Source organism: Girardinichthys multiradiatus, chromosome 13 (assembly GCF_021462225.1).
Source record: "Girardinichthys multiradiatus isolate DD_20200921_A chromosome 13, DD_fGirMul_XY1, whole genome shotgun sequence".
In the NCBI taxonomy this organism is placed as follows: domain Eukaryota; kingdom Metazoa; phylum Chordata; class Actinopteri; order Cyprinodontiformes; family Goodeidae; genus Girardinichthys; species Girardinichthys multiradiatus.
Genome location: NC_061806.1, coordinates 30,429,914 through 30,456,486, shown reverse-complemented (window position 1 = coordinate 30,456,486; position 26,573 = coordinate 30,429,914). Strand labels below are relative to the sequence as shown.

Genomic DNA, 26,573 nt, shown 5'->3' with positions numbered 1-26,573 from the left:
CTTTACATGTCACCAGTCAACAGCTGCTACCAAACATGTTATTTCAGAAGTGTATTTGAAGATGTTTTAAAGAACAAAGAAGCCAAAACCAAGAAAGAACAATGAGGTTATGATTTTTTTTTATTTTTCCAAAAATTATTAAAATAACAGAATACAGCAGTTAAATTCTGGTGATAATCCTGTAATTCTTAAGTTTTAAGGTGAGAGACAGAAAATCAGTCATTCATCATGGAATCTTGGCAGCTTGTTTCCAGGTACAACTACATGCTCCACCCCTTTTTTTGTTATCACCACCAGGTGAGCAACACCTCCGCTGACGTTGTCCCTGCCCATTGCCAGAGCAAGAGCTGTGGACAAAGAGATAAAATAAGAGGAAGAAAATCAGTAGAAAGAGGGAAAATTATCAACAGAGATTTTGACAATTACATGGCACCAATTCGCAGAATGTAATGACAACTGAGTTATCTTAATAAGAGTTATCTTAACCTAGTTTTTAAAGTTAGACACATAAATCAGTTTATTTAACTGTACCATTGGTGGCAAACTGTAGACATTCCTCTCTGGTCATGTTGGGTTTGTATTTAGCATCAACGTAGCCATAGATGAAGGTACTTCCTGAGCCGCCAATGGTAACAGGCTGACTGATTAGCATCCCACCCAGAGACACAACATACACCTGGAGAGGGAAGGAGAACTTCAGCAATGCAGTTTTAGTGCCTTGCAAACATATGAATTACTCTTGTACTTTTTTGTTCTGTGTCATGTTACAGTCACAAACTTCAATATGATTTAGTAAGGTTTATGGGATAAACCAAAACAAAGCAGTGTATAAAAAGTGGAACTAAAATGATACATAGTTTTAATTTTTTAACGAATAAAAAAGTATGGCATGCATTTGTATTCTGCATCCCTGAGTTAATACTAAACAGAAAAATAGCCCAAGCTCAGTCAGGTTGGATGGATAGCTCATTGATGCGAACATCAATTTTTTTTGTTATCCTTTGATCTAAATGATCCAATAAAAGTGGTATATTTAAGGTCCTTATCCCACTGGAAGGTGAACATCCACCCCAGCCTTAATTTTTTTTGTTACATTTTGGTCTCATTTGATCAGTGCATCTTTTTTTACATGTTTCTTTGCCCTTCCATGGCTTTCTTCTGGGTACTCCTCTATAAAGCCCAGATAATTAGAGCCCACAACTAATAATTGTCGTGTCAATAGATTCTTCCAGCTGAGCTGTGAATCTCTGCAGCTTCTCCAGAGTTACCCTAGGCCTTTTGGATAACTTTCACAAATGTGAAGGCAGTAATTAACTTTCCTCCCTGCTCAAGCTCTCTCCACCATGTCTGCTCCCATCATTGTCTTCCAACTCCCCCTAGACTGTGTATCTTCTTTTCGTATCTCCAGTAATAAACAAACCATGGACCGGATACCAGTCCACTCGTTGCCCGGTGGTTGGGGACCACTGCTCTTGCAAACCACTGAGGCCCTTACACAATTACAGCCTAAAATTATTTATACTCCTTGCAGATTTAGATGTAAAATGATCTTACATTCAACCAAAAGGTTTATTTCTGATAGGATATGAGACAGGCATTGCTATAAACATACTAAAATAATACAACGGAGATGATTTATTTTTTCCTCTTTACATTTTATTCATCATTGTCGATACAGCAATCAAACGCTTCTTATAATTGCTGAGCTGCTTTTTGCTTTTATCTTTGGTGATGAGTACCAACCCTTCACCCACCACCCATAATCTTTAGCTCCCTCCATAGATTCTCTGTAATACTCAGGTCTAGGCTCTGGCTGGGCAACACCAACATGTTAAGATGATGTCTAGTCAGACAAAACATCTTAAAAAATACTTTAAAGCTAAATCTGTCAGGGCTTACTTTTGGGGTTAATCATATACTGACATTAAACTACACAGAGATGACTCTGTTACTACTCAAGTGATTTCTGAAGGTGGTTAGCGGTGCTGGATTCCATATAGGTTAGTCAGAGTAAAAAGATTGCACGCCACAATTTTTCAGATTTTGTTTGTATGATTTTTCTTCTACTTCAAAGCCGTACACTGCACTATTGTGTGCCAGCCTAACACATAGATCCCAAATTCAATCCAATTGAGTTTATTTATATGGCACCAATTCACAACACATGTCGTCTCAAGGCACTTTACAGTCAATTCAATCAAATCATATAGATTTCAACTCGGGTACATACATTCCAATTTATCCTAACTATCAGTCAGATTTAGTTTATTATTCAAAATTTTTAAAAGGTTTTTCTATCTAAGGAAACCCAGCAGATTGCATTGATTCAGTGACTTGCAGCATTCACTCCTCCTGGATGAGCGTGTAGAGACAGTTGCTTGCATTGTGCCGCTGACTATACAGCAACAACACAACCACAAACACTGAAGTTTGTGGTTGTAACAAGACAAAATGTAGAAAGTTGAAGTACCATATAAAAGCACCATATAGGCGTGAGGCTTTCTCTGTTATAGGCAACCAACCTGTGGTCCTTTCTTCATGTCCCATCCTGCTGTGATGAAACCAGCCTGCAGCTCATCTTTGTTTTTGTAACACAGTTCTTTTAGCACTGATGCTGCTGCCATCACCAGAGGAGGACTCTCCATCTGTACACTATCATACATCATGAAAGCAAGAAATGTTATTTTGAATAATACATGTTTAATAATATTCAGCTTAACGTTTTTTTTTATTGCAAATGTGCTAGAGCCAGGACGAGCCATCCAGAAAAAAGCCAATCTTGATTTTTTTTGTAGGAACACAGTGTAAAACAAGCAAGATAAAAAAAAAAAACGCTAGTCAAGTTATAAGATAAATCATGATGTACATGTGTATTTTTATACCTGTGAAATGACAGGTGGGTCTTTGCAGCTTTGGTGACAGCCTGAGCATCTGCAAGTGAACCAGCCATGCAGCAGAAGATCTGGTCATGAACTTGAATCACCTTGTTGATGGTCTTAGAAGATACATATTCCCTAAACAAAGCCACAGTGCAGAAAGAGTTTTATTTAATATATTGTGAGTTGGTATTTCATTTGGGCAGTCATACACCTTTCTGAATAAAATCTTTGACATACTCCCGAAGATGATTACTTCATCCTCAGCAAGTGAGACATCATTGGAAATAACTGTAGAACCTGATCTGTGTTTGGACTGCTTTGATCCTGTGGAGCTTCCTAAGTTATCAGAAATATTAGCTTCATCTAAACCTTCAACTTGTATGTTAGACCCAATCCCAACCAAATTATTTAAGGAAGTGTTCCCTCTGATTACCAGCCCCATTTTAGATATGATTAATCTATCTTTAGTAAATGGATATGTACCACCGGCTTTTAAGTTAGCTGTAATTAAACCTTTACTTAAGAAACCTTCGCTTGATCGAGATGACTTGAAAAATTACAGACCTATATCCAATCTTCCATTCTTATCTAAAATTCTTGAGAAAATAGTTGTTAATCAAATGTGTGAGCATTTACACAGCAATGACCTGTTTGAAGAGTTTCAGTCAGGTTTCAGAGCTCATCATAGCACTGAAACATCTCTGCTGAAAGTCACTAATGATATTCTTATGGCCTCAGATAATGGACTTGTGTCTGTACTGGTTCTGTTAGATCTTAGTGCTGCATTTGATACAGTCGACCATAATATTCTCTTAGAAAAGCTGGAATATGCTGTAGGGATCAGGGGAACAGCTGGTTTAAATCTTATCTGTCTGACAGATTCCAGTTTGTTCATGTAAATAATAAATCATCTTTAAACTCCAGGGTTTGAAGATGATTAGGATAATTCTTTTTTTTTTTTTTTTTTACCATGTCCTGTCCAGCAGAGTAGTGCTCAGAATTGTTGTCTGAGTGCCAAGAAATTGCCCAACAGATTTACTTTCACAGGCAGAGCATCACAGCTAAAGCTTTAAAGCTCTGCTTAATATTTATAAAAGAAACTTTATTATAAACGTCTTTGGGAATATTTCAATTGTTACGGACACGGAGACTGAAATGAAAAGGAAAAAAAAGCTCAAAAAAGAGAGATACATGGGACAAAAGGGAAAAAGGGGAGAAAAGGAGAAAAGAAAGAAGGATGAAGAGAATACAAGATTACACCCTGCTTGCTTATACACCTACAGCTGTTTTTTTTCTTTTTTCTTTTTTTTAACAAAATAGTACACGGTAATTATCAATGTAACATGTATTTAGTGAGAGGTGCAGCCCAAAATAGAACATCTGTGTATCTGTCAACACTTGAAGCTTAACACCTGTGAGTTTAAGTGTGGACGCACTTTTGTATACAAGGTTTCTCCACAAAAATATGCAATAGCGAGTGTGAGGACTCACAGACCTGCCCCATGGTCCCTGGATGGACACTGAGGAGATCCGAGCCACAGACATCTAAAGGCCCCCCAAAGCACAGGAACCCCAGGAGAACCACCGCCAGGACTACCGCAACCCCCCCAGAGAAGAGCAGTGGAGAGTCCCAGGGGAACCACCCAGCAGCGACAGTGCAGATTATTCTAAATGAAAAAACTAAAAAGCCCAATCAAGTGTCTGCTATTGTGTATTGACACCATATATATTTTAAAGTGAATTACAATTTAAAATCTTTCACATTTAATCCACTAATTAAGAGGGGGGACATATAAAACATGGTTACATTAATCTGACACTCAGTTTCTCCACAAATTACATGATAGACTGGGAAATAATAACTTAGTGCTTTCAGTAACCAAGGGCTGTGCAGAAGCAATGTTTGTTGACTTTTTAGATACATTTATTTTTTCTTTCCAACATTATCTTTATCGGTTTCCAATAATATACAGGACACAAGTGTGCTCTCACATCACAAGGAAAAGTCCAGGGTAGTTCAATTATTGTCCAGCATTCAACTTGTCTTTCCTTGCAAACCAGCTCGTTATGAGATATTTTAGAGCAGCACGTATTACATACAGAATATATGAGAAAAGAAAAATAATGCCCTCAACCCCAAACCCCCCTGAGAAGAAACAACAATTACAACAATAACAGTTTCTCTATTTTCCAGGATTTAGCCCAAATTATTTTAGTATTGTACGTGGTTCAGAAAATACAAACTCAAAGGTATAATTCAAAGTAAAGTAGTCAAGTATACAAATCCAGAAGATTATCTCAGGACACTGCAGGGGACCAGCCGCAACTATAATTCACCGCCGACAACCCTCATATCCATGTTTTCTATATATTCCATAAAAGGACCCCAAATATTTTGAAATAACGATAGTTTCCCTTTTATAATGAAAGTAATCTTTTCCATTGGTAATGTTGTGGATATTTCATTAATCCAGTTAATGAATTTTGGTTTACTGGTACTCTTCCATGAGAGTGCTATGACACTTTTTGCAAGTAGTAAACATAAATCCATGGCAGTAATAACCTTCCTGGACATATGATGTCTGTCAGAGTATAAACCTAGAATGAACAATTTAGGGTCAAAAACTAGTTTTATACCTAGTATGGTCTCTAGAGCTTGTTTAATCTCTCACCAGAATTGTTGAACCTTCTTACATTTCCAGATACAATGGAAGAATGTTCCCTTCTCCTCTCCACATCTGATACACAGGTCTGGGATGGCACCGTTGTACTTATTAAGCTTTTCTGGCATCACATATGTTCTCATTAACCAATTATATTGCAGTACTTTGAGGTGTGTATTGATAGTTTGTGTTTGTGCTTCAGCACACGCCTTCTCCCAGTCCTCTGAAGGCAAGTTCTCCTGTATATCCTCCCTCTAGGCATTGAGCTTCCATAAAGAGCACTCAGAGGATCCCTCCACTAGCATGTTATATAGTTTAGAAATAATTTATTTTCCAAAGGAATCATTCTTAATTTCAATTTCCAAGGTGGACAGCAGAGGGATGGATTCACATTGATTTTGAGATGATCTAATAAAATTTCTCACCTGTAGATATTTAAAATAATGTTTACTTGGAATATCATACCTGGCCTTCAACTATTCAAATGACATCAAAACCCCATCCTCTGATTCCACAAGACCTTCTATTGTCTTTAAACCTTTTTCAGTCCATATCCTAAAGCCAGGGTCTGCCCTGTCCAGAGGGAAAGACTGATTACCCCATATTGGACTGAAGCGTGATACGGAGGAGGAGTCACCTAAATATTTCTTAACCTGATACCAAACCAAGATCATATTTCTGACTATAGTGTTTTTTGTCTTTTTTTTCAGCATTCTGATTTTTGCTGAGTAAATGTACTGGGGTAAAGGGAGAGGTACAGAACAAATTTCAATATTCACCCAAGGCAAGAGGCATTATCTGTAAAATAATGCATCATAGTCCTCAATTGAGCTGCCCAATAGTACCAAAGTGGATTGGGGCACCTAAGGCCTCCTCTATCATATGGTAGGTACAGAAGTGTTAAACGAAGCCTTGGTCGTCTATTATTCCACAGAAAGCGTATGAAAAGGTTTTTTAGGGCCGAAAATAAGTTGGCAGGCGGTGGCAATGGGATGTTCTGAAACAAATACAGAAGTTTGGGCATTATATTGGATTTAAGGACATTGATTTGTGCTATAAGTGACAAGGGCAGGTAGTTCCATCTATCCAGAGAGGCAGCAATTGAATCCATCATGGGGTTATAGTTAACTGCAACAATGTCATTTATACGTGGTACTATCCTAATCCCCAAATATGTAAAACAGTCTACCTTTTTGAATTGGAAAGGTTTCCCGACACTGTTTCTTTCCTCTGTATTAAGTAACATTAACGAAGACTTATCTTTATTTACTTTATATCCTGATATTCTTCCAAATGTGTTTATTGATTCTAACAAGGCTGGAATAGAGTCTCTCAGTTTTCCCAAAAAAAGAATGACATCATCAGCAAACAAAGCAATTATATGTTCCTGTTGGCCTATTGTCAAACCAGTTATGTTTTTATGAGACCGCACCGCAATGGCAAACGGTTCTATTGCTAGAATAAATAATAAAGGGGACAGTCTACAACTTGTCTACAACCTCGTTTAATTTTAAATGATTTAGATAGAACTCCATTTGTTACTATTTCATCATTACTATTTCTGCCTACTGCTCTGGAATATTTGGACATTCTGGTCAAAGGTGCGCTCACCTTTGTTCACGCGGTGAAACGCCGGAAGAGAGGGAAACGGGCTGGGGTGCTGGTACGTCTTCGCCAGCGTGGACTACAAACACCGTTACCTGGAATATTTCTCTCTAACGTGCGCTCACTTCCCAACAAAATGGAGGAACTACAACTGTTGTTGGGGAAAAACAGGGACTTTTATTCATCGGCAGTTTTGTGCTTCACGGAGACGTGGCTGTGTGGATTAATACCGGACTCTGCGCTGCAGCTGGCAGGATTCCAGCTCTACAGAGCGGACAGAGACACGGAACTCTCCGGCAAAGCGAAAGGTGGAGGAATCTGTTTTTACCTCAACAGTGGTTGGTGCAACGACGTGACAGTGATTCAGCAGCACTGTTCTCCAGACCTGGAAGCCTTCATCTTAAACTGTAAGCCTTTCTATTCCCCCCGTGAGTTCGCTTCGTTCATCCTGGTCGGTGTTTACATCCCGCCGCAAGCTAACGTGCAGGTCGCACAGCGCATGCTCGCCGACCAGATACTGAGTGTGGAGCGGACCAACCCGGACTCCTTAGTTATCGTCGTTGGCGACTTTAACAAAGGTAATCTGACCCACGAACTCCCCAAATATAGACAGTTTATAAAATGTCCGACCAGAGAGGACAACATTCTGGATCACTGTTACACCACCATCAGAGACGCTTATCACGCCGTCCCACGTGCTGCACTGGGCCAATCCGACCACATCATGGTCCACCTGATTCCTGCATACAGGCAGAAACTAAAGCTCTGCAAACCTGTTGTGAGGACGACAAGGAAGTGGAGCAGTGAGGCTGTGGAGAATCTCCAGGCGTGTTTAGGCTGTACAGACTGGGATGTGTTCAGGACTACTACCAACAGTCTGGACGAGTACACAGAGGCTGTGACTTCCTACATCAGCTTCTGTGAGGACAGCTGTGTACCATCATGCAGCAGGGTGAGTTACAACAACGACAAACCCTGGTTCACAGCTAAACTCAGAAGGTTAAGACTGGATAAGGAAAAGGCCTTCAGGAGTGGGGACAAAGACATATACAGAGAGGCAAAGTACAAGTTTGGCAAGGCAGTGAAAGAGGCCAAACGACTGTACTCTGAGAAGCTCCAAAACCAGTTCTCAGCCAACGACTCTGCGTCTGTCTGGAAAGGGCTCAAGCAAATCACCAACTACAAGCCGAAAGCCCCCCACTCCATCAACGACCGACGCCTCGCCAACGACCTGAACGAGTTCTACTGCCGCTTTGAAAGACAAAGGGACAGTCCTGCAACCATCTCCCACGACGCCCCCCAACAGCTGCAGCCACAATCCACCACCCCCATCTCTCCAACCTCAAGAGGGGCCTTGGCACCTCCAACCCCCACCCTGAAGTTCCCCCCCACCAGCCCCCTACCCATGCCGAGGACGGCTCTTTCCATCCAGGAGAGGGACGTCAACAAACTCTTCAGGAGACAGAACCCCCGGAAAGCTGCTGGTCCGGATTCTGTCTCACCAGCCAGCCTGAAGCACTGCGCTGATCAGCTGTCTCCAGTCTTCACAGACATTTTTAACACCTCACTGGAGACATGTCATGTGCCAGCCTGCTTCAAGTCCTCCACCATCGTCCCTGTTCCCAAGAAGCCAAGGACCACAGGGCTTAATGACTTCAGACCCGTCGCCCTGACCTCTGTGGTGATGAAGTCCTTTGAGCGCCTTGTGCTCTCACACCTAAAAGACATCACCGACCCCCTCCTGGACCCCCTGCAGTTTGCCTACAGAGCCAACAGGTCTGTAGATGATGCAGTCAACCTAGCCCTTCACTTCATCCTCCAGCACCTGGACTCCACAGGAACCTACGCCAGGATCCTGTTTGTGGATTTCAGCTCTGCCTTCAACACCATCGTCCCAGTTCTGCTACAGGAGAAGCTCTCCCAGCTGAGTGTGCCCGACTCCACCTGCAGGTGGATCACTGACTTCCTGTCTGACAGGAAGCAGCGCGTGAGGCTGGGGAAGCACGTCTCTGACTCCCTGACCATCAGCACCGGTTCCCCCCAAGGCTGTGTTCTCTCTCCTCTGCTCTTCTCCCTGTACACCAACAGCTGCACCTCCAGTCACCAGTCTGTCAAGCTTCTGAAGTTTGCGGACGACACCACCCTGATCGGACTCATCTCTGATGGTGATGAGTCTGCGTACAGATGGGAGGTGGACCATCTGTTGGACTGGTGCAGCCAGAACAACCTTGAGCTCAACGCTCTAAAGACAGTGGAGATGGTTGTGGACTACAGGCAGAACCCAGCCCCACCTGCCCCCATCACCCTCTGTGACTCCACAATTGACACTGTGGAATCTTTCCGCTTCCTGGGAACCATCATCTCCCAGGATCTCAAGTGGGAGCCAAACATCAGCTCCCTCATCAAGAAAGCCCAGCAGAGGATGTTCTTCCTGCGGCAGCTGAAGAAATTCAACCTGCCAAAGACTATGATGGTGCACTTCTACACAGCCATCATTGAGTCCATCCTCACCTCCTCCATCACCATCTGGTACGCCGCTGCTACAGCCAAGGATAAGGGCAGGCTGCAGCGTGTCATTCGGTCTGCTGAGAAGGTGATTGGCTGCAGTCTACTGTCGCTCCAGGAACTGTACACCTCCAGGACCCTGAAGCGGGCAGGGAAGATTCTGGCTGATCCCTCCCACCCCGGTCACAGACTCTTTGAGACTCTCCCCTCTGGCAGGAGGCTGCGGTCCATCCGGACCAAAACCTCACGCCACAAGAACAGTTTTTTCCCATCTGCCACCAGCCTGGTTAACAAAGCCCGGAAACCACCCTGACACTGTCCCTTTCCCCCACACCCCCCCTTTTTTTGCTGACAGGACACTTGTAACTTGTAACTCTATGCGTTACATTAACGCTCAGCTTGGACTCCTGCTTTACTTGCACTGCTTTACTTGCACAATGATCACCTGCACTGTTGTATTGCTCTTGCATCATATACTGCTCTATATTTACTCTCACTCACTTAAAACTGTGCACATATATTTATATTATATTGTAGATATGTTTATACTGTTTAATTTGTACTGTATTGCACCGACTACGCCAAAACAAATTCCTTGTATGTCCAAAAACGTACTTGGCAATAAAGCTTTTCTGATTCTGATTCTGATTCTGATTCTGATAAGGCTCATTGTATAAATGTTTAACCCATCAACAGAAATTGTCCCCACAGCCAAATCTTTTCAATATCTCAAATAAGTAGGGCCATTCAACTCTACCAAAGGCCTTTTCGGTATCCAATAATAGCAAAGCAGTATCTGTTTTCTCTTCTATATTATGAATGATATCCAGCACTCGTCTCACATTATGAAATCCCTGTCTTCCTACAATAAACCCGTTTTAGTCACAAGTAATTATTTCGGGCAATATCCTCTCCAATCTTCGAGCCAAAATTTTACAAAGAATCTTTAAATCGACATCGAAAAGACTTATTGGCCTTAGATTTTCACATTTGTTGCACGGTTTGCCAGGTTTGGGCAGTAAAGTAATCAGGACTCCTCTTAGTGAGGCAGGAAGAATTTCCTTTTCAAATGAGTCTAAATACATGTCAAAAAGGGCGGTTAACAGTTTAGCTTTAAATTTCTTATAAAATTCTGTCGGCAGCCCATCTGGGCCTGGGGTTTTACCTGTTTTCAAGAGATCTATTGCTATAGATATTTCCTCTTTAGTTATGGCTGCACTGAGATCTGTACTCATTAATTCTGAGATATTGGTCATTTGGAGGGTTTCTAAGAAAACATTTTGCTCTTGTTCCTGATGCGTTATGTCTGAGCTATATAATTTTTCAAAAAAGACCTTAAAAATTTCATTGATTTCTAATGGGTCGGTAGTAGTCTGTCCCTCATTATTTTCGACTGAAGTAATATTTTTCTAATTTTGTAATTGTCGGAGTCGCCAGGCTAATAATTCCCCAGACTTTTCTTCTTGATCATAGAACGACTGCTTAAGCCGCAAAAGTTGTGATGCAGCTTTTGAGGCAGAAAGTTTATTATACTGTGTTCTTAGTATCAGAAGTTTTTTATAAGTGGTTGGGCATAGCGTTTGATAGTAATCCCTCTCAAGCAGCTCAATCTCTGCTGCCAACTCTTTTGTTTTTTGATGAGTTTGTTTTGCCTTATAACTCGTAAAACTAATTATTTGACCCCTTATATATGCCTTAAAGGCTTCCCACCTTGAAGAGGGTGGTGTTTCATCTGTATTGATTTCAAAATAGATAACAATTTGCTTATCTACGAAAGATACAAATTCTGGGTCTATGAGCCATTTTTGTTTAAATCTTCACCTAGGAGGGTCTCTCCTTAGTCTTAAATCCTCATAGATAAGTGAATTTGGTGCATGGTCAGAAATTAAGATGCTATCATATTGACAGTCTCTTATTTTTTGTCTCAAAATGGCAGAAATTAAAAAGTAATTGATACGTGAATATGATTTGTGTGTATTTGAATAACACGAGTATTCCAAACTCTTGGGATTCATGTCCCTCCAAATATCCATCAAGTTAAGTTCCTTCATAAAGTGTTGGATTGTTTGTCAACTTTTAGAATGAGAGTTGTCTGTACTTGAGCTTCTGTCCAATTCTGGGTTCATTGTGCAGTTAAAATCTCCTGCTATAATATAGCTGCCAGACAAAGAAGAGATTGTAAGAAAGAGATTTTGAAAAAACTTTGGGACATCAACATTTGGGGCGTAAATATTTATCAGATTTATTTTTTCTGCGATAAGTGTGGCCTGTAGAATAATGTATCTCCCTGCTCTGTCTTTAATAATCCTTGTCACATGGAATGGTATAGATTTATGAATCAAAATTATAACCCCTCTCGCTTGGGAAGTAAAGGGTGCTGAATATATGCTGCCCTGCCACCTCCTGCCAATCTTTGCCTCCTGATCAGACAACAGGTGAGTTTCTTGAAATAACACGATAACAGAGTGCATAGATTTCACCCTAGTCATTATTTGTTTAACTTTTTTCAGTTTCCGTAATCCCCTGCAGTTCCAAGAAGAAACTGTAATTCTTAACCCACCAGACATATTATGTAACACTTAAAGGGCTTCCTAGTATTTTCAAATTGTTTAAAGACAAAGAAACCAAGAACATCTGGATGTTAAAAGCTACATCCATACTAATAATGAACACTGAACAGTATACCCCTTTGGAACTCTGTTGCCCATCCTCCTCCCCCTTTAATACTCTGGTACCCATCTAACAGCTGGAGGCTGTTCCACACGAAGTGAGGATCAACCGACTGTGCCTAAATATTTTCCCCTCTTACCCCACCCCACTACATAAGAAACGTGTTACTGAGTGCGTTCAAAAAAAGATAAGAAATCGGTAAATGAAAGTAGGCTATTGGCTATGAGCCTCTAGGATAGCAAACATAAAATATAATATGCTAATTTTTAATTCTTATTTTACTTAGTTTTAGGTACCGTAATTGTCCATCCCTGTTAATACGTTGCGATGTAAAGATGTCGTCATTGTCTCACCCAAGTCCACTTTCTGCTTTCAGAGTCCTTACAAAGTTCTCTGCTTCAGCTGGTTGGTTAAAGATGCGAGACTGACCGTTGTGTGTCACTAGCAGTTGAGCAGGAGGAATCATGCCGTATCGTATCCCCATGGCACGGAGTTGTTGTCTCACGCCATCAAACTCTTTCTGTTTTTTGTGCACACCGGCTGCGAGGTCTTCATAAAATCTCACCAGATGGTTCTTAAATAGGATTTGTCCCTTCATCCTGGCGGCTCTTGTCACAGTTGCTTTATCCTTGTAGTTTAAGAACTTCATAATAAGAGTCCTTGATGCAGCGGTGTTTGATGTGGTTTTCTGGCCAAGCCGGTGTGCTCTCTCCAGTGTCAAAGTGGTGCAGGCGTCCTCTCCCTCCGCACCCTCGGGAAGGTTAACCAGTCTCAGGTTAGAGAGTCGCGATCTGGCCTCCAAGTCCAACATTTTCCTTTCGAGCTCTTTATTTTTATTTTTGAGGACCTGGACCCTAGCTTGTGGACTGGTGATGTTATCCTCTGCTACAGATAACCGCACTTCCGCCTCACCAACCCGCTCGGCGCACTTGTTAACATCTTTTTTTACTTTTTCTATTGCTGACAGAATACCATCCAATCTGGAGGAGAAATCTGATTTCAAATTTGCAATTGCAGCCAGTATTGCCTCTGAACCACCTTCAACCTTCTTATTCTTCTCATTCCATTCGCAGTTTTCCTCCTCCATTGACTCGCATGTTGTGGTATTAGCCTCGCTGTTTTCAAAGCTAGCTTCAGAGCTCACCTTAGAAGTGAAGTCAGATAACCTCGACTGAGTTGGTTTGCTGGAGTTTTTGCTGGGCTTCCTTTGCGAGAGAGGCATCACAGCTGTTTTCAACATGTTCAGTGTCACTTGTAATGAGTATTTTCAGGATTTTACAGAAAGGTAGCGGAGCCGAGGCAAGCACTTCCTCTCACCAAGCCGCCATTACCGGAACCCCTAGATACAATTTATTTGAGAAAAAATTATGGTTTACATGAAAATAATATGAGTTGTAGTTTGGGAACTTCACAATTTATTACCAAAGAAGAAGATTGAGTTTGGGTTCTGTTTCCCCAGGCAAATGAACGTCTCAATGGTAAGACATTTGGGCCTGGCCTTGCCCCTGACCCTAAGCTAAACACATTAACTGCATCAGTCATTATATATTTTTCAATGTATATGTTATATTTTCAAGTGGTTTTGATAACAATTTAAGTTATACCTTATAAAGTCGTAGTGGCAAGTTTGCTGATTTTCCTTGCTATTTTTTCATAATTCAGAAGTTTAATAAAATTAGTTTAGATCAGCTTTCCCAAAGTCCAGATCCTGGTTTGAATCTGGACCAAATAACAAGAGCTATTAAATAGACATATAAATATGTGGACTATCATAGAATCTTGTAATCTGTGAATTGCAATTGAATTGTAATCTGTGAATTCAGACTTTTCACCAATTGTGAATTACCTGAACAATTTTCATGTATTTTTCACAGCAGCTCATTTGGGGGTGCTATTATAAGACGCTGTCCTATATGAGTTACAGGGATGGCAGCGAGCTATCCAGCATGCTTTACCTGAGCAATATACTTTTTTTTATATCTGAGAGACACTGGAAGATCATCCAGTGTCTCTTTGCAGCTATTGCTACAACAATTTTAACTTGGTATCATATCTCTACAACACAATCCTTCTGCAATCCTCTATTACACCTTACATTTCATTGTGGTTAAGTCATTGATACTACCTCCCGAAGTGGCTCATGGCGTAATATTTGTGCGTTGACTTTAACACTCATTCACTGTCAGGGCCTTTCAGTCAATTGTGAGGTATAAAGAACTAGTAGTTTACGGAAGGACAGGATAATATGGATGGGGATACGCATAGTTACAACATTCAAAGCAAAACACTTAGTTTATGAAACAGGAGAATCCTTTCTCTAAGTCTCGTACAAACACAGTTAACGTTATGCAAGCCTGTCGTTTCTACAGACTTCTCCCTCGGCAAAAGGAAATTAATTTCCTGAAGACTTTCTCTCACTGTATATGCTGAATCAGTTGTTTGGGAATAAAGGATGAAGTTACGAGTTTTAGGTGATGTTTTTTAGAGCATGGCAGTGTTGTAAAACCCACTTAACCCTGTGCTTAAGTAGAATTTCTAGGGCAGCAAAAAAACAAATTACTGATGTGAAAAAGTTTTTTTTTTACACAGGACTGTTTTTTTTTACTTTGTTATGAACTACGTTAATCACAAAATTAATGGAAAATAACAGGTAGATGTCTAAAAATGTTGCAAAACAAAACAAAAAATCAAACCTATATATTTCTCTATTGAACTGTTTTTATACATTAACTCAGTGATTACATAGCTTTTACTTTTAAAGAAATTAAAAGTAAAGAAAATAATTTCAGAAAGTGAAACATATATTCATTATAGTGTAGATGAAACATTGCAAGCCTTTATTTATTGAAATTTTTATGTTTATGGCTTACAGATATTGAAAACCGAACTGCAAAACCCAATTCGTGTTTAAAGAAATTTGAATATTGTAAAAAAGTTAAATATTGGAAACTCATGGTGTTACACCCTAATCAGCTAATTATCTTAAAGCAATTAAAAATGTATCCTAAAGATCTGAATGGCCTCTCAGTATGGGCCAGTCGGCTAAACAATCATGAGGTAAACTGCAGGCTGGACAGATGTCCAGAAGACAGTTAGCGACACCCTCCACAAGGAAGGAAAGCCACAAAAGGTCTTTGCTGAAGAAGATGTTGGTCACAGATACCTCTTTTCCACCAACACGGTTTGGAGCCCGTTTCGGTTCTCGAACGTGATTTTGAACCAGTGACACGTGTTTCCACCAACGACAATAGGTTCCAAAGCCCAAAGTCTGGTTCAACTCGGGCGCCGCAGAATAATTGGTTCTTCTGCGTGAACCTACCAAGCTTTCCCCCCCATGCACTGTGTAACGCCCACTGTTGATGATTCATGCTTAGTTTACAAAACTTGTGGTGCTCAACAAAACAACAAAGTTCAAAGGCACGCGAATTGAACCAGTTCAAGAATGAGAGTTCTTTCAGTGAAAAAATATTAAGAGTTCTGTATCCAAGCATATTCATAGAAAGTTGAGTGGAGATAAGAAGTGTGGTTGGAAAAGGAGCACCAGCAACACACGGCAGCCTTGAGAGGATTGTCAAACAAAATTTGTTCAAGAATTTGGGGGAGCTTCACAAGGAGTGGATTGAGGCTCTGGTTAACACATCAAGATTTGCTACGCATAGACGAATCCTACACATGGGGTACAAAATGCATCCTTTGTGCCAAGCCACTACCGAATCAGAGGCAGCATCAGAAGTGCCTTACCTGGGCTGAGGAGAAACCGAACTACAGAACTATACTGTTGCTCCGTGGTTCAAAGTCTTCTTTTCAGATAAATGTTTGTGTTTCATATGGAAAACAAGGTTTGTCTGTAGGAAAAGTGGAGAGGGAAAGAATTCATGTTGCTTGAAATCTAGTTTCCACAATTAGTGATGGTTTGGGGTGCTGGTTCTGGTCCACCGTGTTCTCTGAAGTCCACAGTCATTGCAGCCATTTACCAGGGCATTTTAGGGTATTTCATGCTTCCTTCTACTGACAAGCTATATGCAGATGCTGATTTAATTTTCCAGCAGGACTTGACACCTGTCTACACTGCCAAACGTACCACAAGCTGGTTCAATGACCATGGTGTTCCTGTTCTTGATTGGCCAGCAAGCTCTCCTGACCGAAACCCCAGAGAATATCCTTAGAGTATTGTCAAAAGGAAGATGAGAGGCACCAAACCCAACAATAAAGATGACCTGAAGGCTATCAAAGTAACCTGGGCTTCCATTACCTCGCAGCTGAACCACAGGCTTATACCTCCATGCCACAAGGTGATATATATATATATATATATATATATATATATACATATATATATATATATATATATATATATATATATATATATATATATATATATATATATATATATATATACATATATATTTATGCTTCGATCCCATACACTTTTAAATTACAGCTTTATAATGAAAGTATACATTAATCACTAATATTTTTAGATAACACTTTTTTGGCTATTACTCGTATTGCTTAACATTTTACATGTTCTCTTAGGCGTTCTGCTTAAGCAAACCATCAGAATGCAATTTCTTGTTAATGCTACTGCTTGTGCACCAGCCTGGCGTCACAGTTTCAAGACACTAACGCATCATAGTAAAATCAGAACTGTACTCCAATGGATATGTATACAACCCTTTAATTTTGTATTCTGAAAATGAAATGCAAAAGATTTGACACAGCCCAAATTAATTAATAAAATTATAGAAATGCACAGAGCCAGGCAATTTTCAATGTTTTGAAAAGTTCACTATCTAGTTATCTAGTGATTTTTTTTACCACCGACTTTTTATCTTTACCAAGAATATAGATGTCTGTGGTATTAGTTTGTAAATTCATCAACTCACAACATCCTCACCCTCCAATTGAAGCTCTGGAATCTGATCCAATCACAACCCCTCCATCAAAGACGGCAGCCAGGATGGTGGTCTAAGAAAGAGAAAGTAATTATTGCTACGTTTTCAGACGCGTATTATACAGGTCCTTCTCAAAATATTAGCATATTGTGATAAAGTTCATTATTTTCCATAATGTAATGATGAAAATTTACCATTCATATATTTTAGATTCCTTGCACACTAACTGAAATATTTCAGGTCTTTTATTGTCTTAATATGGATGATTTTGGCATACAGCTCATGAAAACCCAAAATTTCTATCTCACAAAATTAGCATATTTCATCCGACCAATAAAAGAAAAGTGTTTTTAATACAAAAAACGTCAACCTTCAAATAATCATGTACATTTATGCACTCAATACTTGGTCGGGAATCCTTTTGCAGAAATGACTGCTTCAATGCGGCGTGGCATGGAGGCAATCAGCCTGTGGCACTGCTGAGGTCTTATGGAGGCCCAGGATGCTTCGATAGCGGCCTTTAGCTCATCCAGAGTGTTGGGTCTTGAGTCTCTCAACGTTCTCTTCACAATATCCCACAGATTCTCTATGGGGTTCAGGTCAGGAGAGTTGGCAGGCCAATTGAGCACAGTGATACCATGGTCAGTAAACCATTTACCAGTGGTTTTGGCACTGTGAGCAGGTGCCAGGTCGTGCTGAAAAATGAAATCTTCATCTCCATAAAGCTTTTCAGCAGATGGAAGCATGAAGTGCTCCAAAATCTCCTGATAGCTAGCTGCATTGACCCTGCCCTTGATAAAACACAGTGGACCAACACCAGCAGCTGACACGGTACCCCAGACCATCACTGACTGTGGGTACTTGACACTGGACTTCTGGCATTTTGGCATTTCCTTCTCCCCAGTCTTCCTCCAGACTCTGGCACCTTGATTTCCGAATGACATGCAGAATTTGCTTTCATCCGAAAAAAGTACTTTGGACCACTGAGCAACAGTCCAGTGCTGCTTCTCTGTAGCCCAGGTCAGGCGCTTCTGCCGCTGTTTCTGGTTCAAAAGTGGCTTGACCTGGGGAATGCGGCACCTGTAGCCCATTTCCTGCAAACGCCTGTGCACGGTGGCTCTGGATGTTTCTACTCCAGACTCAGTCCACTGCTTCCGCAGGTCCCCCAAGGTCTGGAATCGGCCCTTCTCCAGAATCTTCCTCAGGGTCCGATCACCTCTTCTCGTTGTGCAGCGTTTTCTGCCACACTTTTTCCTTCCCACAGACTTCCCACTGAGGTGCCTTGATACAGCACTCTGGGAACAGCCTATTCGTTCAGAAATTTCTTTCTGTGTCTTACCTTCTTGCTTGAGGGTGTCAATAGTGGCCTTCTGGACAGCAGTCAGGTCGGCAGTCTTACCCATGATTGGGGTTTTGAGTGATGAACCAGGCTGGGAGTTTTAAAGGCCTCAGGAATCTTTTGCAGGTGTTTAGAGTTAACTCGTTGATTCAGATGATTAGGTTCATAGTTCGTTTAGAGACCCTTTTAATGATATGCTAATTTTGTGAGATAGGAATTTTGGGTTTTCATGAGCTGTATGCCACAATCATCCGTATTTAGACAATAAAAGACCTGAAATATTTCAGTTAGTGTGCAATGAATCTAAAATATATGAATGTTAAATTTTCATCATGACATTATGGAAAATAATTAACTTTATCACAATATGCTAATATTTTGAGAAGGACCTGTATACTAATCTACTCATTCTTTAAGACTGGAAGAAGCAATGAATTCTGGGGGTTTGAGTTCTAAGAGTAGTGTTTTATAAAGGTATAAAAACAAAAATGCAAGCCTTTTAGGGGAATACTAGAAACACATTCTTTGAAACTGACGAATTAGACATTATTTGATTGTACTAGCTAGAGGTTCTCTATTCGCTTCGAACTGTTTCTGGTAACTACCTGGTTAAGCCATTTCACATTTTCCCATAATCGGTATTCATCATTTTTATGCGGTAAAAACCTGAACAGGTTAAATGTAATTATGAAATTAATCAAGTCAAGCCTAACTTACTCACCCCTGTGCTGACTCCTTTGACTTGTGAGTCCGAGTAGTGTTTCTCCATGTTCTTTGTAAAACCGAAAGAAAGGAAGGAGATGTGACGCTTAAAACAGCGACCTCAGGCGCACCGAGACGCGCAGAGAAGCCGCAGTAACAGCAACAATGGCGCTGTCAACTGTCCTCGAAACTCCTGGAGTTGGCTTTAATTTTGACAACGCGGCGAGGTAAGAGCTTATATTTACAGCACACGGGTTAAATAGTGCTTTTGGAAAACATTAGCAGAAACTGTCAGTTAAAGCATGTTTTTACTTGGATCAAAACCGAAAGTAACTTATTCCCGTTTTGGTTACCTGATTTATCAAATGAACACTATGAAGGTGTGATCACGGTTAATAATAATATTTATCTACAACAATCTGATCAATTGACATTTCCTACCTGTTAACCCCACACCCACTCTGCATCTCCTTTTTTCCAGAAATGCTGCGTTAGAGGGTCTTTTTGAAGGAGGACAGACACCAAAACCTCTGAAAACTGGAACCACCATAGCAGGAGTGGTGTTCAAGGTGAGGATCTTGTTTAAGAAAGTCGTGTTTTATATCAATATAAACGACAAGCAACAACTCAACAGTTAAGACAACAAATTTATTATTATTATTAAACTTCTCAAAGCACTGCATAGATTTTATTTCAGCTAGATGCTGAGTTTCTAATGCACCAGGTGTGAATCCAAGTCCTCAGTTTCATTGATAACAATGCCAGTCTGCAAATAGTACTTTATGAATGTTACATTCATTACATCCAGTTTATTGGATGAATGTTGCTAATATATATATATATGTGTGTGCATATATATAAAATAACATTGGACACTCAGATTTGATAAAAATTTGATATAATAATAAAGAATGTAGGTGATATGCTGCCATGTGTGTTGCTTTGTATAGGATGGAGTTGTCCTGGGAGCCGACACAAGAGCCACATCCAGTGAAGTGGTGGCGGACAAGATGTGCGCCAAGATCCATTACATTTCTCCAAATATATAGTAAGTTTTATGAGTTTGTATTTGTTTGTTTTTTTAACATTACTGTTTTGCTTTTTACATTTTTTGGTGTACACCACAGTTCACTGTTATTTGACCGTGTTTACTAAATTTTAGAAGATATTCAACCAAAGGTCTTCTATGAATGTAGGACTCATGGTGGTCACATCAAAGCTGGAAACTAGAAAAACTATAGGGTGTTTGTGATAGTACATCAGGTAACGTCCGCTCTGGAGGACGTACAGACCAGCGGTACAATTACATTGCTGCTGGGAAGATGCCACAAAGGCTTTTTTTAATGGAAAATTAAGGTCCTGATCTGTTTTAAACTCTGGAAATCAGACACGAGATGAGAAGAAACATTTCATCATGTACTGGTCACCATCACAAATTAGGATGAGTAAACAAGAATTATCAAGATGAAAATTGTCTGTTTGTAATAAAATGGCAGAGGAAGAACAAAAGTGTTTACTTTATTTAATACCACACCATGTCCTTGTGTGCTCATATAAATCAATGTCAGTTTATTCTGTTACTGTGCTTGGGCTGTGCTGCCTAAGTCCTAGAATAAATCCCAAATGTGAAACATAAACTTGAAAATCATGTCTTAGCCTGTGCACATACATTTGCAAAAAAAACATACAGTAAGTCATTCCTAACCTTTTAGTCAAGCTCGGAACTTGAATTTAGGCTTCTTGCGCTGTGATTAACCGACAAGTTGTGGGTTTTCACATAAAAGCGAGTGCTCAGTTGTGCGTGTTGACAAAATGATCTTTTTTTTTTTTCCTGTTAATTATAGCCTTGTTTCCCTTTGACTATGCCACTGACACATTTCATACAAAACTAAATGTAAACTTGTGTGCTTCACTGACAACAAGTAGTTCCCTATGTCCATATATCAAATGTTCAGTAACCTAAAAGATCTCATAATTTGCATTACATTTACTCTCTGGCATCTGGTATGTGTAGTCCATTGATTAAATTTTCAAATGTCTTTGAACACCACTCTGCCTTTCTTTAATAACTTGCTTTCTCTAGTCTTGGTGTATGTGTCGCCATTGCACTGCTTGCTGTTTATCTTCCAAGATGGCTGGTGGATATAATTTTAGTAACATCATTGCGTACACCCTATAACTGGAATGAATGTAAATCTTCCTTAATAGATAAAACAATCTGAGCTATTCGTGTGTTTGAAAAAGAAATTATGATCCAGATTGATCACTTATCCCTGTTTGATTTCTGTTTAGTTGTTGTGGAGCAGGAACAGCAGCAGACACAGAGAAAACCACAGATCTTCTGTCATCCAACCTCACTATCTTCTCACTGAACAGTGGGAGAAACCCTCGTGTTGTCATGGCTGTAAACATACTCCAGGATATGTTGTACAGGTCTGTGTTGTGGACACATGTTGGCATGCCTCTGAATGTATTTATGTGTTAACCATTTGATAAACATTTAACATTAAGTAAAACTTTTGTGACTATGAACTGCTCCTGCTTGGTTTATGGTCAGTCTTTGCCTCAAGTGGTGGACATTTAAGGTCTTATTTAAGTGAAGGTAAGATGGAGTGGGAAATGAACTGATGGATTTTGGCCTCTTTTGCAGTAATCCAGGCATGGCTTCATGAGCTAATTCCTAATAAAATTAGGGAGAAATGACAAAAATAAAGAATCTACATTCTAACTCTTACCTATTGCCATGAGATATGGATAATGACCAAAAGTAAGATCCCAGGTATAAGTGGCTGAAATGAGTTTTCTCTGCAGGGTGACTGAGCTTAACCTTAGAGATGGGGAGAGGAGTTCTGTTCATTGATATATGTTGCTGGACTAGACATCGCCTTTTAGCCGCTATAGATAGTGACGTGTCCATGCATTGCGTCATGTCAAAAACACCATGCTGTTCTGATGCGGGATGAGCATACATCTGTCACAGAAATTTCAGATTTTTATGAGATTATCAGAAAATTATCAGATTTTTCTAAAATATGGCTCAAATTAAAGCTACGAAAATTGCAGATGTTTGTGTGATACATAGAAAAATGTACTCTCACTAAACATAAATCTATAAGCAGTGTGGGAACTGCACATTATAGTGTTGACAGGTGTACCTACTGGGCTACAAAGATCGCAATGCTGTCAATTGATTAACAGCTCAAGCTGCATTGTTGTCATTATTGTTTTACAGTTTGGTTTCTGTCCTTGATGCTGAAATTTCTAAACTGATATATATAAGGGAGGGTTCATGTGACTCCTGTCACCACGTCCCAGAGGCGGACTGGCCTTCGGGACATCTCCAGGTGGCCTGGCAGCTGGCTTGGTCCACTCAGCTAATGCTGAGGGGTGGGACCAAAGGCCTGGTTCGGGTTGTGATTGATTTAAAAAAAAATAAACAATTCATGCAGTCCGTGCAGTTCACTTGGGTGTCTGCCTCGCTAAAACTCCCAGACTGAAGACAGACATCCTTGACCCCTCCTTTGTTTTTCTGAGGCTGTCTGTCTGTCACAGTACCACAGAGAAGGCCAAAGAGGAAAGGACGAGCAAAGAGGGAGAAGATTAAAAAATAAGGAAGCACTGGCTGGCAATGCAGCAAAGTGCTATAAATTTATACTGCACTATCTAGCAGAACTAGCTTAATGAGGAGGTTGGTTCCACTTTGAGGAACCTAAAGGGAACAAAACAAACTTAATAAAACAAATGGTACAGTACGTTTTTACAAAAGATATTGCAAATTTTAGAATATATAAAGAATCAGGTTTGTGTACTTCAAAGTCTGCTTCTGCAGGAGCCCTGACTCAATGCACAGCAATAGCAGGTGTATCATGCAGTAGTTACGTGATATCCAATCCAGTAATATATATTACTGGATTGGATATCAGGACATTATGGCAGATCCAGTACCTGCTGGAGGAACTACAATTCTTTCTTTCTAGCATGGTAGCATTGGGGGGGATCCCTCGGAATAAGCTGGATAGGGTTCCTTGGGAGAGAGATGTCTGCACTCCAATTTTGGTTAAGCAGAATACCATAGATTGATGGAAGGTGACTGTAATATCTATTTAAATACTGTTTTCTTAGGTATGTTTGGTCTCATTTGTTCAGGTATCATGGTCAGATTGGTGCCAATTTGATTCTGGGAGGAGTGGATTGTACTGGGAACCACTTGTACACTGTGGGTCCATATGGAGATGTAGATAAGGTGCCTTACCTTGCAATGGGTAGGTGATATAAATCATATTTAAACTTATACGTAATGTAAACCTGCCATCTTCTCTTTTATCTCCATATGGTAAAGTTATTGTGATGCTCTTTTCATTTTTTAATTTGTGTTTTTACACAAAACTATCTCAGTAGATCTATTTTAGTTTCCATTATTTTGTGTTTTTACAGGATCAGGTGATCTGGCTGCTCTTGGGATTTTAGAAGATGGGTACAAACATGATCTAGAGGTAAAACACTTGAATGTGTTTCTTCACACAAAACAAAAATTTTTTTTCAGTTATTTGTTCTCTTCCAAGGAATGCTTTCCCCTGTAACTTTCCAGTTCTTGCAATAAAAAACAAAACATTTAATCAAAGTGGTTTATACCACTGTATATCCCAGTGCTTAGTCTGCTTGTTTGCTCCTTTCTCTAATTTCTTTCTTCTCTCTCTCAGTTGGAGAAAGCAAAGGAGTTGGTGCGAGCTGCCATCCATGCAGGTATCATGAGTGACCTCGGCTCAGGCAACAACATCGACATCTGTGTCATCACCAGACAAGGAGTGGACTACATCAGACCGTACCAGGAGTCAGTGTACAAAGATGACAGGTAGGCTTGTATAAGTCTCTCTGCGTAACTCTCTGAATTGGCTTTAAAAAGAGCAGATTTGTTGTGAATTTCTAAATCTAAACATGTCTCTAAAATCACATTTTTTTTCAAGGAGACATTTGTTTTGCTGGTTTCTTGACAGTGTAATTTGAATTAGTATAAGCTGTCACTTTAATATACGAAGCAAAGGTTTTGAATCCCCATTTGGTTGTGTGTTTTTGGCTTAAAGTCTGTACTCTAACAGTTACTCCAAATCTAAATATAAGGAGTAATGATTGCTAATTAACTGAACAAAGCATATAATATATTGATTCATTTCAGATAGGGTGAAATATTTTAAGCATTTAATTCTTGCAATTTTGATGATTCTGGCTTACAGAGAATGAAAACCCAACAATTAACTTAAAAGATTATATAAGATCAATAAAACAAAGATATTTAAAAACACAAATGTCAGGCATTTGAAAAGTATGTTCATTTCTATTAACTCAATACTTGATTGGGACTCCTTTTACATGAATTACTGCATCAATGCAGCATGGCATGGAGATCAGCCTGTGGTTCTGCTGAGGTGTAATGGAAGCACAAGTTGCTCTGATAGCTGCCTTCAGGTCATGTGCATTGTTGGTTCTATTGTCTCTCATCTTCCTCTTGACAACACTCCATAGATTCTCTATGGGGTTCAAGTCAGAACAGTTTGCTGGCCAATCAAGAACAGGAACACCATGGTCATTGGATCAGCTTCTGGTACCTTTGGCAGTGTGGGCTGGTACCAAGTCCAGCTGGAAAATGAAATCAGCATCTCCACAAATCCTGTTAGCAGAAGGAAGCATTAAGTGTTCTAAAACCTCTAGATGGCTGCTTTGACAGTGGACTTCAGAAAACCCAGTGGACCTAACCAGCAGATGACATGGCACCCCAAACCATCACTGACTGTGGAAACTTAAAACTGGATTTCAAGCAACGTGAATTCTGGACCTCTCAACTCTTCAGGCTCTGGAGCCTTGATTTCTAAATTTAAAAGCAAACTTTATTTTAATCTGAAAAGAGAACTCTAGACCACTGAGCAGCAGACCAGTTCTGTTTCTCCTCAGCCCAGGTAAGACGCTTGTAGCCCATGTGTAGGATTCATCTGTGTGTGGTGGCTCTAGATGCGCCGACCCCAGTCTTAGTCCACTCCTTGTGAAATTCCCCCAAATTCTTGAATAGATTTTGCTTGACAATCTTCTGAAGACTGCAGTTCTCCTGTTGCACCTTTTCCTACTATGTTTCCTTCCTCTCAACTTTCTGTTAAAGTACTTGAGCACAGGTTTCTGTGAACAACTTCTCTATCAATGACCTTTTGTGGATTACCCTCCTTGCAGAGATTGTCAATTATTGTCTTCTAGATATCTCTCAAGTCTGCTATCTTCTCCATGATTGTGTAGCCTATGGACCCAGATGGAGACCATTAGAGGTTCGGGAAATATTTGCAAGTGTTTAGAGTTAATTAGCTGATTAGTATGTGACACAAGTTTCCAATATTTAACTTTACAATATTCTCATATTCTGAGACATTGAATTTCGGGTTTTCTTTACCTGTAAGCCATAATCATTAAAAAACAAAGGCTTGGAATATATTACTCAATGTGTGATTGTTCTATATGTGAGTTTTACTTTCTGAAATAAGTCATAAAAAATATTAACTTTTTCACAAAATGTTTTTTTACATGTATCTGTAGTGGGACCTGCTTCACTAATACTATTTTAAAATGTGTCTTATAATACATTGTAAGCAACAGAAATAGTTTCACATCAAACTAATGAAGGAACATTTTCTGAAATATTCTGTTGAAAATAGATGTTGAAGAGCAATCAGTGCTTTCTCAAACATGATACAAAAAAAACAAGTGTTTATTAAAAGGCTGAACTTTTATCATATCACTTACATAAATTTTGGTTTTGTGAGAAATGTTTAGCACATTTCAGCTTCATAGTACAGTATAAATGAAAGTTTCCATATATTATATTCAAAATTATTTTAAATCTGACCCTTTCTTACTCTTACTTTTCTAGGAAAATGAAATATAAGTATCGTCCAGGAACGACGGCGGTTCTGACAGAGAAAGTTGTTCCCTTAAAGCTGGAGGTCGTTCAAGAGACGGTGCAGAAGATGGAGACCGCATGATTTTCATTAAATAATAATATAATACTTGAAAGCCATTTTCTACATCTTTCAAAAACATAAGAGAATTTGGATATTAAACTATGTTAAGCATTCCATAAAAACACAATCATTATGTTTTGTGGCATAATTCAGACATTGTAATACTGTGGGTATTTGAATATGACAAGATTATTAAATACTCAGATTAAAATTTCATTTATATTGTCATGTTTCTGTTGTTACTACTTTTTTTTTTCATCGTTGTCTTTTACCATTGGCAGCACCTATACAGCTTTCTCCTATATTAGTCCACTCAA

General features: G+C 39.7%; 2 protein-coding genes across 2 annotated transcripts; one reads left to right on the top strand and one right to left on the bottom strand.

Annotated features, from left to right (window-relative positions):
- Positions 1-102: 102 nt before the first annotated feature.
- Positions 103-19,337, bottom strand: psmb12 (proteasome 20S subunit beta 12). Its single transcript, XM_047384220.1, has 6 exons — positions 19,278-19,337; positions 17,220-17,290; positions 2,883-3,014; positions 2,523-2,652; positions 532-676; positions 103-347 (listed from the first exon to the last, which is right to left on the bottom strand). Exons 1-6 carry the CDS (start codon positions 19,323-19,325, stop codon positions 220-222), a joined length of 654 nt encoding a protein of 217 aa, XP_047240176.1. The 5' UTR covers positions 19,326-19,337; the 3' UTR covers positions 103-219.
- Positions 19,338-19,352: 15 nt separating this feature from the next.
- Positions 19,353-26,472, top strand: psmb13a (proteasome 20S subunit beta 13a). The gene is made up of 8 exons (XM_047384219.1): positions 19,353-19,485; positions 19,740-19,827; positions 20,209-20,306; positions 21,551-21,691; positions 23,405-23,520; positions 23,693-23,751; positions 23,959-24,110; positions 26,166-26,472. Exons 1-8 carry the CDS (start codon positions 19,424-19,426, stop codon positions 26,275-26,277), a joined length of 828 nt encoding a protein of 275 aa, XP_047240175.1. The 5' UTR covers positions 19,353-19,423; the 3' UTR covers positions 26,278-26,472.
- The last annotated feature ends 101 nt before the right edge of the window (positions 26,473-26,573 follow it).